General features: G+C 36.2%; 1 protein-coding gene across 1 annotated transcript in view; it reads right to left on the reverse strand.

The window, feature by feature from the left end:
- The window catches only part of EPHA6 (EPH receptor A6), an 860,810-nt gene that overhangs the window by 215,697 nt on the left and 623,820 nt on the right, over positions 1 to 21,293 (reverse strand). Inside the window, 1 exon segment of the mRNA XM_088794040.1 lies at positions 6,319 to 6,504. Within this exon segment, the coding sequence (XP_088650166.1) occupies positions 6,319 to 6,504 (186 nt within the window).

Genomic DNA, 21,293 nt, shown 5'->3' on the forward strand with positions numbered 1-21,293 from the left:
CTTTAGAAAAGGAAGAGACGCATGGGAGGAATCAGAGTCAGTTCTGAGATGCTTTTCTCATGCAGCATGACTACAATCTAGGACTCAAGAGAATGGTGAAGAATAAAATTAGAGGAGGTAGGCTCAGGGACTTAACCCATGTGGGCAGGCATTTTGGCTTTCTTATTCACTGCCAAGTGCTTAATGCTTAGATAGGTGCCTGGCACAAAGTAGTTAGGGACATAATAAATATTACTTTATTAACATTTAATATTAATAAATATTACTCATTAATAAGTATTAATGAATAACTTAAAGAATGCTAAGCATTTGGAATTTAAGGAAGAAATCCACACAATCTAATTTGCTTTTTTTAATCCCATCAATCTGATTGCAGTGCATACATACCTCACTCACTCTATAGTCCACTGCAATCTGGCCTCCATCCTGTACTGTAGTAGGCTGTCCCTTCTGAATTACTCCATCAAACAGATGCTTCTCAACCCTTATCTTACTTGGCTTCCCAGCTCATTTTATTCTTTTGACCTCTCCCTCATTCTTAGAAATGTGTCCTTCTTTCAGATTGTGCCTTTGTTTTCTTCCGTCTGCCTGTTAAGGCTGGTTCTCCTAAACCTTCTGGGTCATGGCTTCAGCTACCCATGAGTACTCATCCATTATGCACTCCTTAATTTGGGAGTGTAGCCCAGACTTCCACCCAGGCTTCAATCTTTAAATGTCTCAGGCACCTCAAACTTATCATGTCCAAGGCAGAATTCATTATTTTCCCTCTAACTCTGTTATTTCTCCGGAATTTCCTCTCTATTTCTCTACTTATATAAACCAGAAACTTGGAAGTACCTGAAACTATCCTCATATACAGTCACTAAAATCTCTTAATTTAACCTGGGAAATAGCTCTTAAATCTGCGCCTTCTTTTTATCTTTATTTACTTAAGCTGTTTTCACACTATTTTTCACTTAGATTACTACACGAGCCTCCTTCCTGGTTTTCTCTGCCTCTAGTTCTTTCTTTCAATATGTAACTTGTACTGTTATTATTTTGCTTCAGCCACTTTGGATGCTCTTTAACAAGCCAAATTCTTTCTTAGGACAAAGGTGTAGAAATTCGTTTCCTCTGCCTGGACACTCTCCTCCCAAATATTGTCATGGCTTGTCCTTTCACTTCACTCAGGTCTTTTTCTCTTTTTCTAAGATGATATTTATATATTTAGATTTTATTTTCTCTCCAGTAGGCAGAAGCTCTTTCTTTTTATACTATGATATTACCAGTGACAAGAAGAGTGGGCACCAATAAATATTCACTGAATGAATAAATGAATAAATTAATGAATAATTGTATCCAAAATAGCACACACCACACCATACTGGGAAATACTGGCCTACTTATTTGATGCTCCCAGCGGACGGTCTCCACAAAAGAGTTTCTCGAGAGCACTGAGGCTTTCCTTTCTGTATTCCTAGATTTTAATCAGCAATAGCGTCTAACACCTAGTGATGCTCAGCAAATGTTTCTTGGAAAACAAAACAAAAGAAGAAAAAATAAAATGAAACCTTAGCTAGCAGGGTAGCTGGATTCCAGAAGAAAACAACCATCTAATTTCTTTCCTTAGAATCAGATTTGAAGAATACTTCGCCCCCTACAACATATATTCCATATATCCAAGCCTTGATTTTGCTTACAGGAAAATTTTATCTATCTTTTTCCACTTTACAGATTGTTAGGATAAAAATTTTATTAAAGACACTTTTTTGTTTTTTCCTGAACCTCTCCATCTTATTCTTGGATCACGGAAATGAATCTGAAGTTAAGTTGGAGGTGGGGTGATAAGTTACCACTGGCACACATTTTCTTCACCAATATCAATTGTCTTTTTTGGGCAAAGGAATGACATATAAAAATATTAGGGCTAGATTTGATCTTTGTTGTTTTCTAGTCCAATCTGCACTTTTCAAACTTTTGTGCAGAGCCAAAAATTGAGGCCTAAAGATGCTGAGTGACTTGTCCAAGTCCCTTGTGTCTAGAAGCAGGATCCACAACCAGATGGAGGGCAGAGGTCAAATAGGTGGTGACAGTAACAGTTGCAATATTAGGTACTGTATTACTTCACCAACAGAATGCAATTTTGGAAGCAGAAAGGCAGGTCTTGTGCATTTAATGTACAAAGCATTTACCTGACTTGAATCTACTCTGACTTTGATTCCATCTGGACCCATCAAAACTGTTTAGAAGGGACCTACAATGTCCTGGAGTGTTTAAAACAGGGTTGAGCAGGATCAGCATTTTCTGTTATAGTTTCTGTATTATCCTGTGGAGTCTTCAGGAATGTTCTATGATGAAATGAAGTCATATTGGGGAAGTTGGCTGTCTTGATTGGATTCTATTTCTTCTTACTGGATTTATGATTTATTTGAGTCAGTATATCTAAATTTAGTTGTGACCTACTAAGATGGGTTATAGGTACTTCACCCTCTCTCCTTTTGGTTCTTCCATCATCATTTCGAACTGAATGGCTCAGTCTTCTGGAATGTGGTTTCTGAACTGCATTTCTTTGTCATTTAACCACAATTCTTATCTTTTTATAAAAGGGTAGTACTTCTCTTTTGGCTATGTAGTTAATGACACTGGTGTATACATTATCTTTTACAAATATATAGCTACTCTCCATGGTGCTACAAGGCTACAGGTCTGTTCTCTAGCTGATGGTTTCTATTTGCTTCTTGGATAAAAAGTATGTGTTAAGCACATGGCTTAGCTTGATCAATCTGTGTTTATCAGTTATATCTTAACAGGTTAATGAAATTGTGATGTGGATCAAATAAACAGGTTTAACTTCTATCAGATACACTTTTTGCATTATATAGTTTTTAATCATTTAACTCTCAAATTTAAAATAAAAAGTTATATGCCCAAATATAAAAGAGTAAAAGTGTTCCCAAGAACTTTGTAATATGTATCTCTCAGAGAAAAAACCTATACAGTAAGATAAAAAGTATGCATATTAAGAATTTATAAAAAGGATCTGATGAAGATTTTGATCTATAATTTTGCATTAGTTTCAACTGAGAGTCTGTGCATTTGTTTCTCAGAACCCCAGGATACTCTACGAACATGACTGTGTAAACCTACATTACACTTTTATCTTTGTCAGTATTATCTTTTATGCAATATGATAGTCCTTAGGGAACATTAATTGCTAGCTATCTCTTAGCTACTTAAGGGCAATCTTGGAACAATTACCATGTATTTATGGGAATGAGGCATTCATTTATTTATTGCCTTTCTCCTAAAAATCCCATAGCACTTGAGTCAAGAAGAAAACAGTATAAATGTACCCACTTATCTTTGTAGGAATTATTCCTTTCTCCATCTCCACCACCCACCTCAGCAACATCACAACACCCTTATAAGAGGCTCACTCTTACAAATTAAAAAAAAACAAAAAACAAAACTATAACCATCATTGACACTCAAAAGCATATTGAATTTGTCCTTTCTCAATTGTCCTTTCTTTTCTTTTCTTATCCCCCTCACTTTTGCTCTCTTTCTTTCTTTTACTTGAAATGCAACAGGACTTTGACTTTGTAATCATACAAATTTGGCTACGTAGAGGTTACTGGTCCCAAATTTAGACAAGATTGTTAGAGATGTAAAGCAGTCCCTGTGTTGGTTGGTTGGCTGTTTATATGAAATAGACTGAGTACTTCAAACTGGTAGACAAGGACCACAGACTATCTTATTAAACTTATTCAATTGATTTAGGATAAATAATTCCTACTACTTCATAGTGCTAATAAATCTTTTTCCATTTCATGTGCTTTCATGTTTTTAACACATGTAAATAAAACGCATAGGAATAAATTAAAAAGCCACATAATATGACTTACCAGAGGGGTGAAATAAAGATCTGATATTTTCCAGCCTTTAAATTTATTGTTGGACACTTATTTCCACATATTTCATGCATAAGTACACATACGAGGACTGCAACATCATACTTAAATTTTTATTTTAAATGCTTTGCAATGATTCACAACCCAACGTTAAAATTATCTTTTTCTTTTCCTAGAGATATACAAAACAATATGGATAACTTGAAATGTTCTTGCTAAATTAATGACAAGGAAGTCAGACACTATAAAAGAACTAATTAAGATGTGATTTCCTCTTTCTTTTAGATGATAATTTTTGCTAGGCATTGCAGCATAGCTAGATCTTTCCAAATTTTACATTTAGAGGTAATGTATTTCACTTACCTAAATATTTTTCTTATTTTAAAAAGAAATCTTATTTTTCTTCTGATTGCTATTTATTTATGTTATTTAGTTCAGATAAAATAGAGTATAAAATTATGACTTATTTACTGTGATATAACAAAAGCAGACAAACAATAAACAAACATAAAAGTATGGATTTTAGCGTCAGACAGACCTAACACCAGCCATACTACTTACTATGAGTTAGAGGTCCTTATGCAGATTAATTAACCTGTCTGAGATTCAGTGGATAATGATACTCCAAAGAGTTGCTATGAGAATGAACTGGCAAACTATATGTGTGCCTGGCACCCAGTACCAATAATAATGGTTTACTACGAGCCACATACTATGCTAAATGCGGTATACATTTACAAATGTAATCCTTACAGCATTCCTATGGAGTAGGAGTTACTTTGGCCCTATTTTGTAGATGGAAGTAAAGAACAGAGGTGTTAAATAATTTACCCAAATCTGCAGAAGTCCTGCGTGATGGGAGCAGCATTCTAACTGGGGTCCACCTGTTTGGTTAGCTACTGTTGTGTAATAAACTATCCAAAACTCCATGGCTTGAAACAACAAACATTCTTTATCTCTCATGATTTTATGGGTTAACTGGACTGAACTGGGTGGTTCTTTGCTCCACAAGATGTCAACTACAGCTGAAGCATTTGGTAGTGGTGGTGGGGGTGCTATGTCTGAGATGGCTCATCACAAGGCTAACATCCAGTGATGACTACTGGGGCTCAGACAGAGCTGTCAGCTGGAGAGCCTCAGCTTTCCTCCATTGGCAGTACTGTATTTAGCCCCACCATATGCATTGGCTTTGCATAGCATTGGAGGCTCGGTTATAGGCAGGAATTCTGAAAGAGGACAAGCTCCAATATGCAAGTGTGTGAGATGCTCTCACTTGCATCACGCTTGTTAATGTCCCAACGGCCAAGGCTAGTCACATGGACAAGCCCAGAATCAATGTGGGAGAGAACAACACAAGGGCATGGATGCTGGAAGGTCCCATGAAGGCCACTAATGTAACAGCTCACCACAACAGCTGTCATCAAAAGCACTCTTTTGAGTCCTCCAAACTATCACAGCTATTAGTAATCTTCTGCTCCACTTGGGCAGCATGTTGACCAGTGTCTTACGACACTGGAGTTTCAGACATGCAGTCAATTATGTTCTAGTACACTTTCACACTTGCCTGCTGCCAAATGTGACAGAAAATCTCAATTTTATATAAATGACTTTAAAAGAAATTTCAGTTTTATTAAAGAAAAATGCCTCTCGAAGATTTAAATTTTTTTATGCATTTTTAAATTCCATTCTGTATTGGGTTTTAATATGTTATAATTAATTAGTGAATAAAATAAGAAGAAATAGAGTTAATCTTTATGCTCTATCACTATTCAAATTAAAGTGAATATATAGCAATCTATTTCTTAGAACATATGACTAATTTTGGATTTGTAAGAAACTTATTTTCGAAAGAATGGCTTTCATCCCACTGTTTCTATAAAAACAGGATTTTTATTTCAGAAATTATAATTCTATCTTCACTTTATATAAAAGAAAATAATATAGTCCTGATGGTATTTATGCAGAAGGGCTCCATACAGAATTTTTTGTTTAAAAGTGTTACTTCAGATAAAGTATTCTATATTTGTATATGAAATTGATTTTCAAACAGAAGTACTTTACCTTAATTACCCGAAATATTTCAATAGTTTTTTTCTACTAATGTTGAAATTTAGACAGCTTTAGTAGAAATGAATGGCTTAGATAAATTAGAAAAGAATATATAACCCTTTACTCTTGATTCATTACTTCAAGTTAAATTAGCAAGTGATTCATAGATAATAAATACATTTCAAAGCTGTTTGCTGACCAATGCAAACTCTGATAATGTCATAGCTTAACATCAAGACTCTGAGGGGTGTCATCAGAAGATGATATCTGAACTGTTATCCCCTTAATGGCTGTGGCATTTTTCTTAAGCTTATTGCTATTAAGCTTTATTTTTAAAGGATGAAATATATAAAAAGTAATGAAGAAAGTCAGTACTTACTTTTTGTGACAACACCTTCTAGGCGAATGATATTTGGGTGGTCAAACTGACCCATGATACTAGCTTCTCTTAGAAAATCTCTTCTTTGCCGATCCATGTGGCCACCTTTCAAAGTTTTGATCGCAACTGGGATCTCTCTCTTCCCTGGTGTCTTCAAACGTCCACTACAGACTTCTCCAAATTCTCCTTAAAATATGAACAAACATAGTTACTTGTTTAAAAAGAATGCTATATCCCGGAAGAATTGAGTTATCATACAGTACCAGCTTTTTGTTTTTTAACATAACGAATCTCAAGTGTGTCATTTTCATGTGGATATTTCTTAAAAATTAAATTTGTAATGACAATATGCTTGATCAGCATCATTTATAATGAATAACAGCGCATATGTTGTATCACAGGGTTTACCATCAATAGATATCCCTGATCTGCTGAGAAATTATGAAGAGCAGAATAGTGATGCTAATGTAATACTATAGAAAAGCAGTCAGTGAATAACATTTCCTGTTCCTGTTCTCCATACTGATACATGGGTCAAATGTCTGCTGTGTTCCGGGAATCCATCAGGCATATGCAGTTGAATTGATCCCATAGGCCATATGCCTGGGCTTCAATGCCAGTAGAAATCAATGCTAGGGTCAATTCGTATATGAACATATTGAAAAGACCACACTAAACTCAACAATAATAAGTAATCACACAGGATAAATTACAAGTCACATGTTTGGAATACAAACACAGTACAGTCAGCAATGGCTCCATTGGACAAATTAAATAATATCCAAATACTTATCATGAATTTACTACATATACTGGGGTTGCCAAAAAAACGTATACAAGTGGTCAGTTTGGTGAGCTTTGCTCAAGCGGCAGTTTGCCGTAATTAGAAGTGTCTGGACGCTGATGGTAACCACTTTGAGCACTTCTTGTAATTGCAGAAGTCAAATGTGACTTGTGTTCATCTTTTGTTATCAGTATATATTATTACAATTTTAACAGTTTTTCTTTCTTAAAATCTGTATACATTTTTTTGGCACCCTCTGTGTATCCAGTGTGAGGGTGCTGTGAGTTTCAAAGAAGTATAAGACTTGGTCTCTGTTCTCAGGAGCTTATAGTCTAGTAGGAGAATTTGATGAACATAAATGAAACAACTTAAGAATGTAAGAGCAATCCCTGTAGATGCTGTGTTAATTAAGAATAGTGAGAGCTGGGATACTGCCTGGGGGAGGTGGAAATTTTTGCTGGTCCTTGAATGATGAATACGATTTAGATATTCAAGAAAAGCAGCAGCAGTCCAGACAGGAAAGCATGAGGAAAGTGAAGACAAAGATTCAAAGGTCAGTAATAGTAAAATGACTATTGTGGACATAATGTAGTAAGGAGACAGGGCTGACTGAGGGGTTACTGTGGGAAAGAAGCTCAGAGACTTTCTAAGCGCCATGGAATAAATTCAGTAAAGCTTGAAATTCAAGACTTAATTTATCTAGGGCCAATTACCTACATTTACATAAGAGCATGATGCTTGATCTCTGATTAATTCATCTATGAAATAAAAATAATAATAAAACCTCCCATAATTCTATGATGTCCCTTCCCTATAAGGATACTGGAAAGATCAAAAGTGATGATACATATGAAGGTGCTTATGAAGTTAACGTCCAATACATCCAGGCCTACTAAGATACTTGAAATTCCTTCTCAAATCAGTCCGGTTTGTTATAATAAACATCTGGAACAAAAGAAATATTTTTCTGTTTTTCCTTTTATAGTGCCTTAATAACTCTATTAGTACATATAAATTTTCAGCAATGTTTTAAAACTCTTCTACTGCCAGGACCCCATAATCTAAGTGATTTTCTGTTAACATTTCTTAGTAATTCAAATAAACTTTTGAATATAGCGAAATGAATAGAGAACTGTGTTGGTATTTTATCAAGACAGACATAGAGGAATTTTCTTTGGTTTTCTGTTGTCTTAAATTTATGTATCTTATTAACATCAGGCAGGTGTTTTCTTCTTGTCAAGTTTTGCATGATCAAGCTGTTCTCACATTTACTTCAGAGACACTAAATCTGGTTGCCTCAATTAAAGATCGGTGCATTCTTTAGGGAAAGTCCAAAAACTTCAGTCACAGAATTTGTTAAAAGCCCTATCCAAGGTAGGTCTGGGTATATCAGGCAGAGAGGAAAAAATATTTTAGATTAAATGTATACTTTCAGATGGTGCCAAAGACTGATTCAGTATATGACTGCCCTTGTAGCAAGAGAGGAGGCCCATGCGTATTACCATAAGTAAAATAAATAATTCCTCAATAAGATCTGTTAACATTTACATTTATTAGTTAGTTCATCAGCTCACCAACTGTAGGAATATGGTGTTAACTACATTTTTTTCTTTTCTATAAAAATACATCGTCCTTATCATTACAAGGTAAAGACTTATATAGTGCTTATCATGATCCAGGTCTAAAAATTAAATATATATTTTAATTTCGACAACAAACCTTTGAGGTGGGTATTTCCCCTGCTATACAGATGAGGAAACTGAGGCACATGAGCTGAGTAACTTGTCTCCAGTGATATAAGCAGAAAATGGTAGAGCTGTGATTTGAACCCAGGTAGTCTGGCTCCAGCGTTCTTGCTTATAACTACTATTCTCTGCAGTCTGAAATGTCTATCATTGTTAGTATTTTCTGGTTGTAGTATGCTAAATTCCCAACTGGTAACAATGGTATCTTTAAATCAACTAATGTATAGCGTTCAAGAACGTCAACTGGGTATGCACAGGTGAATGGAATGACAAAGCTGTATACTTGCAATCCTTCACTACAAAATAAAAATGGAGACCTAGCTCAAATATCTTGTATGTTATGTAGTCTGGGGAAAAAAAATCACTATATTCTAGTTTCAAGTGAACAAAGAAAATTATATGTAGGATAATTGATCTTCTGCCACTGACAGCCCATTCACTATTTAAAAACCCCATCTATCTCCTTGGATGGTGGTAAAACCTTTCTAGACAAGCAATTTTGCTGTATAACATACAGAGTCATATTAAAATACCAATTAGTATTGGATTTTCCACATAAAGCCCGTATAATTGAACTAAAAGTGTGAGAGGACGGTGGAGGCAGTGAGGGACAATCTGTCTTGGAGAACTGTCACATCACGATCCCCCGGAGGCTTTCCACAGTTTGTCTCCCGACATTCCAAGATTCTGGTTCTCCCCCACCTCCAACCCCTCGAGAGTCTCTAAAGCACAGTCTCCCTCTTGATGTTTTCTTAAAACATGCCTGTCAGGTGTAATGAGGTGCTTTTCTTTCTTCACACTTGCAGTTTCCCTCTGACGGGAGTGCTGTACACAAGTTGTCCCCCTCCCTCCCTTGTCTGCACCCTCCTCAGTCCTTCTCTATGTGGATGGCTTCTTCTTAGCAGCAAAGGCCAAGATTTGAGTTCCCCCCTTCAGAAAACTTTCTCTGACCAACCCATCTGATTTAGTCCCTCACTACCGTCAGGTCCTTCCAAACAATGAAGAAAAAACTAGCAACTCTATGATCAACAGCTGCCCTTGCTCTTAGAGCTGGGCTATATTATTCTTCTATCAGACATTATATCAACTTTGACAAGGTAACTCTAAACCATGATAAAATGAGACAGAGCAAGGCCACTGCATAATTTTGCTCAAGCACAGACAAAGGCAAGGTCACAGAGCCAAAATTACTAAACATCCCTCCGCTCTTGGCTAAAATGAGTGACTGCTACTTCTTTAACATTTATAACCTTCTCCTTGTTCTAGTCTCCCCTTCCTCTATTAAGATAATCACAAGATCTTAAGATATAGTGATTAAAGTCCTAAAATTAAGGCCTAATAGTATGTGCTGCTTTGATATCTGCAGGAAAATGGGAGGACCTCCAATGGTCTTACCACAGATTTTCCTCCCTCTTCTGCTCCCACAGATAAGATGCTCTAGCTCAGGGGTGTCCAAACATTTTTCCGTTTTTTTACCAAGGGCCATATGTGGTAAAATACACAAACAGCCAGGACACTCACTCGAGGTGAAATACGTATTGCCTCACCTGTTTTATTTAAGTAAACTAAATATATTTTTGGAATTTGCTGTGGGCCAATTAAAAATGGATTGCGGGCGCAGTTGGCCCACGGGCCGCAGTTTGGACACCCCTGCAGCTGAATAACCCTCCTTATCAAAGGGATCAGATGCAGTTCCTCCTTATCCCTGAGTAGTGGGTTTCACTTTCCTGCAAGCCTGTGGAATGATTCAAACAAGCCAGTCACATCTTAAGGGAACCAGGGGCACCTCACCCACTTGATACTATGAAGCTTGTCTTCTGCAGCTCCTGGTTGTTCACCTGGTTGTTCACTCAGCTCCCAAGTGCAACTCCCATGTGGCCATGTGTGGTGTCCTCCTCCCTCTGGGCTGCAAATATATGTAATTAACAAATATCTGCCAATCTCTTCTGTCTAATGTAGGGTGCAGTGCATTCATTCGTCCTCATAACCCTAAGGTCGGAATCCCTCCCTCACCAACACGGTGAATAGGAGGCAATTAAAACAGATACTCAATCACAAAATTGCCTCTGCTTTCTAATAGCATCTAATCCAGACTAAACTTCTGCTTCCTTAGTCCTCCCAAATCACCCAACCAAAGTCCAAATCCTATAACAGATTTCTTCTGACACCTTCTTACTGACACACTTACTGACACATCATTTTGCATGCTGTGTGTTTTCAACTTGCCAAAACGAGCAATAAATCCATCTTTTTCAACTATAGTATATTCCTGGGATCTTTCGCTTGAAAGTATTAGCATATTTATTATATAGCAATTTTGACTATTTGATGTTGTCTTTGAAGTTAAATTTTAACTAGTTTATTACTCATTTATTAACTATTGCTCCATTTCAATATCTCCTCTGATCTTGGCCTGTCAACTATAATCTAAATCAGAAAGCCATGGGCCTTGACTATCTCTATTTTCTGTTGTATCCACAGTACCTAGTACATAATAAACAACTTTTAAAATATTTGCTGCATGAATTAAATAAATGAATGAGGGGAAAAAATAAAATAACTCTAGACCCAAAGTTGGGATATCTGAGAGTAGAGTTAGGTTGGGGAATTTTCCGATATGCTGGCCGTTTTTATTTATTTATTTTTTTTTACTTGCAGTCTCTTTTGCTTTCCTTTCAGTATGTACAGATAAAAGATGCTTCAGTGTCTTTGGTATTTAGTTTTTTAAAACTTAACTGTGCATAATCCACTTTCCTTCCTAAGTATAATGACAACAGGAAAAATATTTTTAGAGTGTCATTAAAAGAAAGAGTTAAAAAGAAGAGACATAGAGGAAAAACATCACAGATTTTTAATTCTGTTTAAAGGGATATAGTTGTCTCTTGAGGTTTTATTATAAATTCCCTTATTATTAATGTTATTAGAAAGGTCACCCACCCAGTTGTAGTCACTGTCTGTCATTCAAGGATAAAATACCAGAATCTTTATGACTAATTCTGATTTCTTCCAGATGCATAGCATATCTTCTACAAATGAAAGAGAACAACATTTTTTAGATAACTTACAATCTTTCACACCTGTTGAAACGATATTTGAATGCTTCTGATACAACTTCACAGAAAGGTTCAGCACAGTGCAAGATTTTTTATGTTTAACAAGGCTCGTCAATAGGAGGGTTAGACCAAGACACTGGAGAGGACGGGTTCTTAGAAGTTAGGGCTTCTATTTCTGGCTTCATCACTAATTTTGTTTTGTGGTATTAGAAAAAGTCACAATACATTTTCCTGCTTCAGTATCATTGTGGGTGGGTTAAATATCCATCACTCATCTATTTCTTGAGAGATAAAAATTAATGTGTAAATATTTGCAAAGTTGTTTTAGAAAAGTGCAATGTAACCACTGAGACTTAAAGTTATACTGAGAGCGCAGAAGATATGCTAAATATGTAATTTATCCTTCATTTCTAGGTTCTTAAAAAGCTTAGGCCAGGAAGCAGGATTTCTTTAAGACCTGAGAATGAGTTTTTTAAACATCCTTATCAAAAGATGGATAAGGATTTCTTCAGTGAGAGTTAAGTAACGTATTATTCATTTTTTGTATACCAATATTCCAAATATTAAACAGCCTTTTTCTTTTTGAGCAAGTTTTTCTTTTTCTGTTAAGAAATGTTCTCAAATATAACACTGTCCTCAAGGAGACTAAAATTTTCCCTACCTCTTATATCATAAAGTCCATTATATTACCTACTTATTGAATACTCTTGTTTGCAATATTTTGACTTTTGAAATTCACGCATACGTCTCCTCTTAGAACCTTTTTAATTCAGTGTATCAGCCTCTACCAGATGGGTCTCCTACCACCTACTTTTTTGCCTCAAGGTACATTGAAAGAGTGCCTCTTTAGACTAAAACATATTTGTATTTCAAAACTCTGCTTGATGCTCTATCAAAACTGAGTCTTTACTCTGCCACCAGATGAATCATATTATAAATACAATCTAATTAAAAAGTGTCTCTGATCTACAGAGACTTATTCAATGTCTTCGAGTCTCAGTTGCCTTTTTTTTAAAAAATTAAAGTTTATTGGGGTGAAAATGTTAGTAAATTTACATAGGTTTCAGGTGCACAATTCTGTATTACATCATCTATATACCACACGGTGTGTTCACCACCCAGAGTCAGTTCTCCTTCCATCACCATATACTTAATCCCTTTTACTCTCATCTATTAGGTAGGTTCAAAAGTAATTATGGTTTAAAAGGTTAAAGATAATTGCAAAAACTGCAGTTCCTTTTGCACCAACCTAATACTTATCTACAAAACGTAACTACCTGTTTTGCAGTTATAGTAAGTAAAAGCACCCAGCCCTGCCTCTGGCAGCTCCTATTATTATTCCATTTACCCTTCGGCCATCCTCCTTCTGAAAATGAATCCTAGGGCCAGTTCCACCATCTGCCCGTCTCTCCTCCCACAATCGGGCTGCTGAACACTCTGCACTGGATAGCAGTGTGACTACAAACATATGTTTCTTTTCTCAGCTCTATTCCCTTTCCATATATTCAGGGTAGTGTCTTTCACTACCACCAACTACTTAACTGCCTTTAGGCTGGTAAGTTCCAAATCTACATTTGGAGCTCAGACTTCTCTCTTGAACTCCAAACTTGTATAACCATCTGGAAGTCTGCTAGGGGCCATCGTATCATCATCTTCTGAATTAGTCTTCTTAGGCCGCTGTGAAAAAATACCATTGACTGGATATTTTCAACAACAGAAATTTAATTTCTTACAGTTCTAAAGACTCAGAAGTCCAAGATCAAAGCGCCAGCTGATTCAGTTCATAGTGAGAGCTTTCTTCCTGGCTTGCAGACAGCCACCTCCTCACTGTGTCGTTACATAGCCTTTCCTTGGCTGAGGCCATGGAGAGAGAGAGAGATCGCTCTTCCTCTTCATGTAAAGCTGCCAAGCCTATCAGATTAGGACTCCACCTTTATGACCTAATTTAACCTTAATCAACGTTAATTAAAACCTAGAGGCTCTATTGCCAAATATAGTCACACTGGGGGTTATGGCTTTAACATATGAATTTGGGGGGCACAATTCAGTCCATAGCATGTCTTAAAACCCACTTTCCTATCTTTATCTCTTAATTCATTTAGTAGCTGTGGTTAGTTGAATATTGACTCCCCAAAGAAATTAGGGTCCACATTTCTAATGCACAAGAACTGTGAATATATTTCCTTATGCAGGCGTATATATCTTGGCGCTATTATGGGCTCGGTTACAGACCACTGTAATAAAGTGAGCATCGCACTAAAACGAGTTGTAGTCTTTTTGCTAGCGGAGGGTCATACCTTCAGTTTGTAAAAAAATGCAACACCTGTGAAGTGCAATAAAATGAGGTATGCCTGGATAGCAAAAGGGAACTTACAGATGTACTGAGTTAATGATCTTGACATGTGAGTACCCTGGATGATCCAGGTGGGCCCAATGTAATCACAAGTGTTCTTATGAAATGAAGCCAAGAGGGACAGTCAATAGGATGATGGAAACAGAGGGCGGGGGGGGGGGGGGGGGGGGGAGAGGGAGGGAGAGGGAGAGAGAGAGAGAGAGAGAAAGAGAGAGAGAGAGAGAGAGAGAGAGAGAGAGAGAGAGAGAGAGAGAGAGAGAGACTTGAAGATGTTATGCTGCTGGCTTTGAATATGGAAAAGAAAATGTGCCAAGGAATGCAGGTGACTTTTGGAAGCTGGAAAAGTCAAGCAATCAGATTCTTCCCCGAAGTGCTCAGAATGAATCAATACTGGCAACACTCTGACTTTCATTCACTGAGACTGATTTTGGACTTCTGATTTCCAGAGCTGTAAAATAATTACTGTGTGTGTGTGTGTGTGCGCGCGCGCTTGCGTGCGCTTGCGTGTGTGTTTTAAGCCGCTAATTTGTGGTAGTACACAGTGGCTCTTAACACAGGGCTTGGGACAGAGTGAGTTCTCAAATATTAGTTTCCATTTGAGGCTGGATGGTATACTTCTTTTAAGCATAATTTCTTATTACCCTACAATGTGCCCCTTTTTATAATGTGCCCCTTTTTACATTGTGCTATTGACAGCACTTCTCTCATTAGTTGCAAGTTTCTGTTCATTTATCTCTCCTATCACACTGTGAACATTTTGAGCACAGGGATTTTGTCTTAGTTTTAATTGTCAGTGCCTATTATAGTGAACACCATGGGTAACTAATGCTTACTGAATGCGTGACTGGACAGAAATCCTCATGATAGACGCCAACATCAGTATTTAACTCTATGTGAAAGTATCCATAAACATGTTCCAAGTGTCATTTGAGAGGGCAACCATGAGAGAGTATCATTTACCCAGTATGTGTGATTTCCCGCACCAGCACAAATAAAACGTTTTGGAATTCGGTCAGGCAATAAAAATAATCAGTATTCACAGTGGAGGGCTTCTGTTTAGACAAGCATGACTAAGAGACAGTTAGTGGACTGTCAGCTGTAGTGGTCAAAATGTTTTCAAAAATGGGAGAAAAGGGATCTTTCCAAAAATACACAGACAATTATTTTGATGAAAAAAGCCAGTGAGTGTCCTAAATTACTATTAAAAATGGTATTAAACAAGTCTTTAATAGCAATAAAGAATGTACATAGCTTTAATATACCACAGGTTTATAAATAAAACTATATTAGATCATTTTATCTTAAACTAAAGAAAATATGCGTAGAAAATCACTAGCACCTCTGTAAATTGAACCATAATTCAGAATTGTAGATATTTTAATTTGATTTTATATATTCTCAAAGGATAATAACAGGCAGATATTCTAATAAAAAACATTAAAAAGTTTGTTTTCATGTTTAAGTGCTATTTTTCACTAATGTAAACCTTATTATTTTAGGTAAAATTTTATTCAGCTAGTTTTTGTCTTTCAGAAGACAGTCATATTTTATCTTCATAAAAAGATTATAATTCATTATTTTATTTATTCAAAAAATATTGTTTTTCACCAAGTCCTAGATTGCAATATATACCATTATTATATGTACTACCAGGAAGAAAATACTGCTGTTAACTAAACAGTGATTGCTATTAATTATAAAAAGGCAGCCTAAATTCAGTGATATTAAAATGAAAAAATTTACTAGAGCAAAACTTGAAAGAAGAGAAAAAAATCGCCCATCTGCTGAATAACTGGAATACAGTCTCATTTGGTGTGTATCCTTCTAACCTATTTCCTAAGCATAAAGTTTTTTATTCATAAACTTGTAGTCATATCACATAGTATTTTTATGTATGTACTTAAGACCCTTTTATATTCACTTACTATTATGGCATATGCAGTTTCTATGCCATTCTAAATAACATATTTTACAAATCCCTTCTGAAAGAGCTTTGAAATCATTCCAATTTTTTCTATTATTTTTTTAAAAACAGCTTTTATTATCAAACATCATATGAGTTACCATAAGCATTAGAGAGCTATATTTTTGCAATTTAAAATTTGTTATAATTTAATTCCTTTGCACTAACTGAACAATAAGCACTTAACAATATTCTTATTGAAACAAAGCCAAAATAAGTGATAAATCAATTTTTGTTTAATGATATATACAACCTAAGAAAAATGTCCAGCACATATTTCATTAATCCAAAATATAAGTCAATAAACTTTTTTCAGCTCATACTTTTGAGGAGTAAAAATTTAATATTCGTTGAAAGGGTTTGTGTAAAATTGGATTTATCTTTTTTTATTTATTTATTATTTTTTTTATTTATGTGTTTGGTAAAACTTGCCAAAAAATCCTTAAAATTTGGATCAGACAATAGTTTAGTGGTTACCAGAGGGTAAGGGGGGTGGAGGGTGGGAGATGCGGGTAAGGGGGATCAAATATATGGTGATGGAAGGAGAACTGACTCTGGGTGGCGAACACACAATGGGATTTATAGATGATGTAATACAGAATTGTACACCTGAAATCTATGTAATTTTACTAACAATTGTCACCCCAATAAATTTAAAAAATAAATTAAAAAAAATTTGGATCTGAAATTTCCTTTGTGGGAAAAATTTGTTAAATACTGGTAGAATTTATGTAATGAATATAGGACAATTTAGGTTCCTAGTCCTAAGGTTTTTCTAATACACAATTTCTAGAAGCTTGTCTCTTTTATCCAGTTTTTACATTTATTGTCCAGAAGTTGTTTATAATATTTTCCTACTAATTTTCAAATATTTGTTTTATCAGTAGTGTATCATTTCCTTTTTTGTCTGTAATATTGTTGACTTACACCTTATATTTTTCTTTATTTTGTCAGAGTTTTATAATTTTATTAATATTTTAAGAAAGACAACCTACTGAATGGGAGAAGATATTGGCAAATGGTACATCCAATAAGGGGTTATTATGAAAAATATATAAAGAATTCATACAACCTAACAACAGAAAAACAAACAACCCAATTAAAAAATGGCCAGAGGGCCTGAATGGACATTTCTTCCAAGAGGACATACAGATGGCCAATAGACATATGAAAAGATGCTCAACATCACTAATTATCAGAGAAATGCAAATAAAAACCATAATGAGATACCACCTCACACCTGTCAGAAAGGCTATCATCAATAAATCAACAAATAATAAGTGCTGATGAAGATGTGGAAAAAAAAGGCATCCTTTTAAACTTTTAGTAGGGCTGCAAATTGGTGCAGCCACTAGGGAAAACAGTATGGATGTTCCTCAAAAAATTAAAAATAGAACTGTTTTATGATTTGGCAATTCTACTCCTGGATATTTATCTGAAGAAAAGAAAAATAAAATTTGAAAAGAAATATGCACCATTATGTTTATTGCAGCATTACTAGTAATAGCCAAGATAGGAGAGGAACCTAGATGTCCCTCAACAGATGAATGGATAAAGATGTGGAATATACATGTGTATATATAATGGAATATTATTCAGCAATAGACAAGAATGAAACCTTGACATTTGTGACAACATGAATGGACCTACAGGGTATTATGTTAAGTTAAATAAGTAAGACAAAGACAAATGTTATATAATATCACTCATATGTAGAATCTTAAAAAACAAAATAAAGAAATAAACAGAAGAAACAGAGCCATATATATAGAGAGAACAAGTTCATGGTTTCCAAAGAAGAGGGGGTGGGCCGATAGAAATACATTTTTTAAAAATATAAAAATACGAAAGAAAAATACTATTACATATATTTGTATATTTATATCTATAGAGAGACTACTGGTGCCGGGAAGAGGAGCTCCCACAACATATGGCTGTGAAGAACAGTAGGGATTCCGACAATCCGGGTGAGATGGAAGGCAGTGGGAAACCCAGAAGTCCTCTTAATAGGCCAGCACATAGACTCACTGGCACGCAGGCAATCATCCTGAGCTCCAATGGAGGGAGAGTGACTCAGGAGGAGTCAGAGACATACAGGGAGAGACTGAATTGTGTGACTTCAGGGCAAAAACTGCAGGGACAGTCACTATTTTCCCTGTGTAGAATCCTCCTCTTGTGCAGCTGGTGGGTAGGTGCCATGTTTCCCGTGTTGAGGCCTCCACTGCATAGCGAATCCTGAATCTGCACTGGCCTGGTGAACTCTACCTGCTCCACCCTGGTAACTCCCTGGGACCTTACCCTACGCAACTCACACATAGCTGGAGGCAGCCAGACTTGCCTGCATTGCACTCTTTCTCGGACAACTCTCAGAGGTCCACAGTACCCAGATGGGCAGCAGCTTGCCTTGGTGGGCTCTGAGACTTTTGCCAAGGAGCTTCAGGCTTAGGACTGACACCAAACCAGAATCTATATTAACTTTGTGAACACCACTTGTCCCACTCTCATGATTCCCTGAGATGACCCTCTGTTAGTGGCTGAGTCTTACGAGAGCTGACAGGTGGTAGCAGGGCTTGGGATTTTTATGGAGTTACCCCAGGCCCTGTACTACTAGCAGCCCTCTTCAGTTTGCAGTGTGACCTCTTCTAGACACCTCTAAGGTCCAGCCCAGGGAACAATCAACTGCAAATCACTCTGTAGCTCCTACCAGGTAGTCCTAGGCTGGTCACAGGCACTGGATGACTTGGGCCTACACCTGAGCTCCTCCCAACAGACCCCAGGACCAAAATACCTGGAGATCAGCTTCAGACCACAGCAGAGCACCACCCAATTAGCCCCACAAGTGGCACACAAAAAGGGCAGTTTCAACAGGCATCAGAGCCCACTGGATGGTATTCTGCTCTGCAGGGTAAGCCCCCTGCACAGCAGCCCGTAAGCTCTGCACATGGCCAAACCCCACAGCCAGTTAGCTTGAGGGTCAATGCCACCCACTGACATGCCAATAGGAATCAAAGCTCAACAATAACAGGAGAGCTCACAGAACCCACAGTAGGGATACTCTTGGAGCACTCAGTGCAGTTTACCAGAGAGGATGCGCTACAGAGCCCCGCAGGGCACCTACTACATAAGGCCACCTGGCCAAGACTGGGAGATGTAGTAGCCCTACCTAATATATAGAAACAAACACAGAGAGGCAGTTAAAATGAGGAAACAAAGAAATAATTTCCATATGAAAGAACAGGAGAAAAATCCAGAAACAGAACTAAATGAAAAGGAGGCAAGCAATTTACCAGATACAGGGTTAAAAACAATAATTATAAGGATGTTAAATACACTTAGGGAGAATGGATGAACTCAGTAAGAATTTCAACAAGGAGATAGTAAGCAAAGCGATAAAAGTCATAAAAAAGAACCAGTCAGAAATGAAAAATATAATAACTGAGATGAAGAATACACTAGAAGAAATCATGAACAGACTAGGTGAAGCAGAGAACCAAATCAGCAAGTTGGAAGACAAAGTGACAGAAAACCCACATTCTGAACAGCAAAAAGAAAAAAAAGAATCCCCCAAAATGAGGACAGTTTAAGAGACATCTAAGAAACCATCAAGTGTAACAACATTTGCATCATAGGGGTACCAGAAGGAGGACAGACAACAAGGAAATGGAAACCTATTTGAAGAAATAATGACTGAAAACTTTCAAAACCTAGCAAAGGAAATAAACATACAAGTCCAGGAAGTTCAGAGAGTCCCAAAAAAGATGAACCCAAACAGTCCCACACCAATAAACATTATAAATAAAATGGCACAGGTGAATTTTACCAAACATTCAAAGAAGAATTAACACCTATTCTTCTCAAACTATTCCAAAAGATTCAAGAGAAGGGAAAGCTCCCAAAGTCATTTTATGACGCCACCATTACTCTGATTCCAAAAACATTACCATAAAAAAAAAAAAAAAAAAAAAAAAAGAAGAAGAAGAAGAAGAAGAAAATTATAGGCTGGTATCCCTGATGAACATAGATGCAAAAAACTTCAACTAACTATTATCCAACCAAATTCAGTAACACATTAAAAAAAAGCTTACACGATGATCAAGTGAGTTTTAATCCTGGGACGCAAGGTTGGTTTAATATCTGCAAATCAATTAATGTGATATATTACATCAACAAAATGAAAAATAAAAATCGTATGATCATACAAATAGATCCAGAAAAAGCATATGACAAAATTCAGTATCTACTTATGATAAAACTCTCAAAAGTGGTAATAGAGGGAATATATCTCAACATAATAAAGGCCACATATGACAAACCCACAGCTAACATCATATTCAAGAGGGAAAAGCTTAAACCATTCTCCTTAAGAACTAGAACATTACAAAGAGACAAAAATGTGCATTTTCACTACTTTTACTCAACACAGTATTGGAAATCCTAGCCATAGCAATCAATCAGACAAGAAAAATAAATAAAAGTATATAAATTGGAAAGGAAGAGTGAAACTGTCATTATTTGCAGGTGACATGATACTATATATAGAGAGAACCCCAAATATTCCAACAAAAAATTAGTAGAACTGGTAAATGAATTGAGTAAAGTAGCAGGACACAAAATTAATATTCAGCAATCACTTGCCTTTTAAAACACAAATAATCAACTGTCAGCAAGAGAAATTAAGAAAAAAATCTCACGTATAATTGCCTCAAAAAATAAAAATAAGATACCAAGGAATAAATTTAACCAAGGAGGTAAAAATCCCATACTCAGAAAATTATTACACACACACACACACACACACACACACACACACACACACACACACAATTGAAATTGAAAAGAATTGAAAAAAAATACAAATAAATGTAAGCATTATATGTCTTGTTGGACTGATCCCTTTACCATTATATAGTGTCTCTCTTTGTCTCTTATTATATCCTTTGTTTTAAAATTGATTTGTTTGATATAAGTATTGTTACCCCAGCTTTTTTTCATTTCCACTTGCATGAAACACATTTTTTCCATCCATTTACTTTTAGTCTATGTGCTTCTTTTGATCTGAAGTGGGTCTCTTGTAGGC

This window comes from Rhinolophus sinicus, chromosome 17, assembly GCF_057876585.1.
Source record: "Rhinolophus sinicus isolate RSI-liver-muscle chromosome 17, RSI-T2T, whole genome shotgun sequence".
Classification (NCBI taxonomy): Eukaryota; Metazoa; Chordata; class Mammalia; order Chiroptera; family Rhinolophidae; genus Rhinolophus; species Rhinolophus sinicus.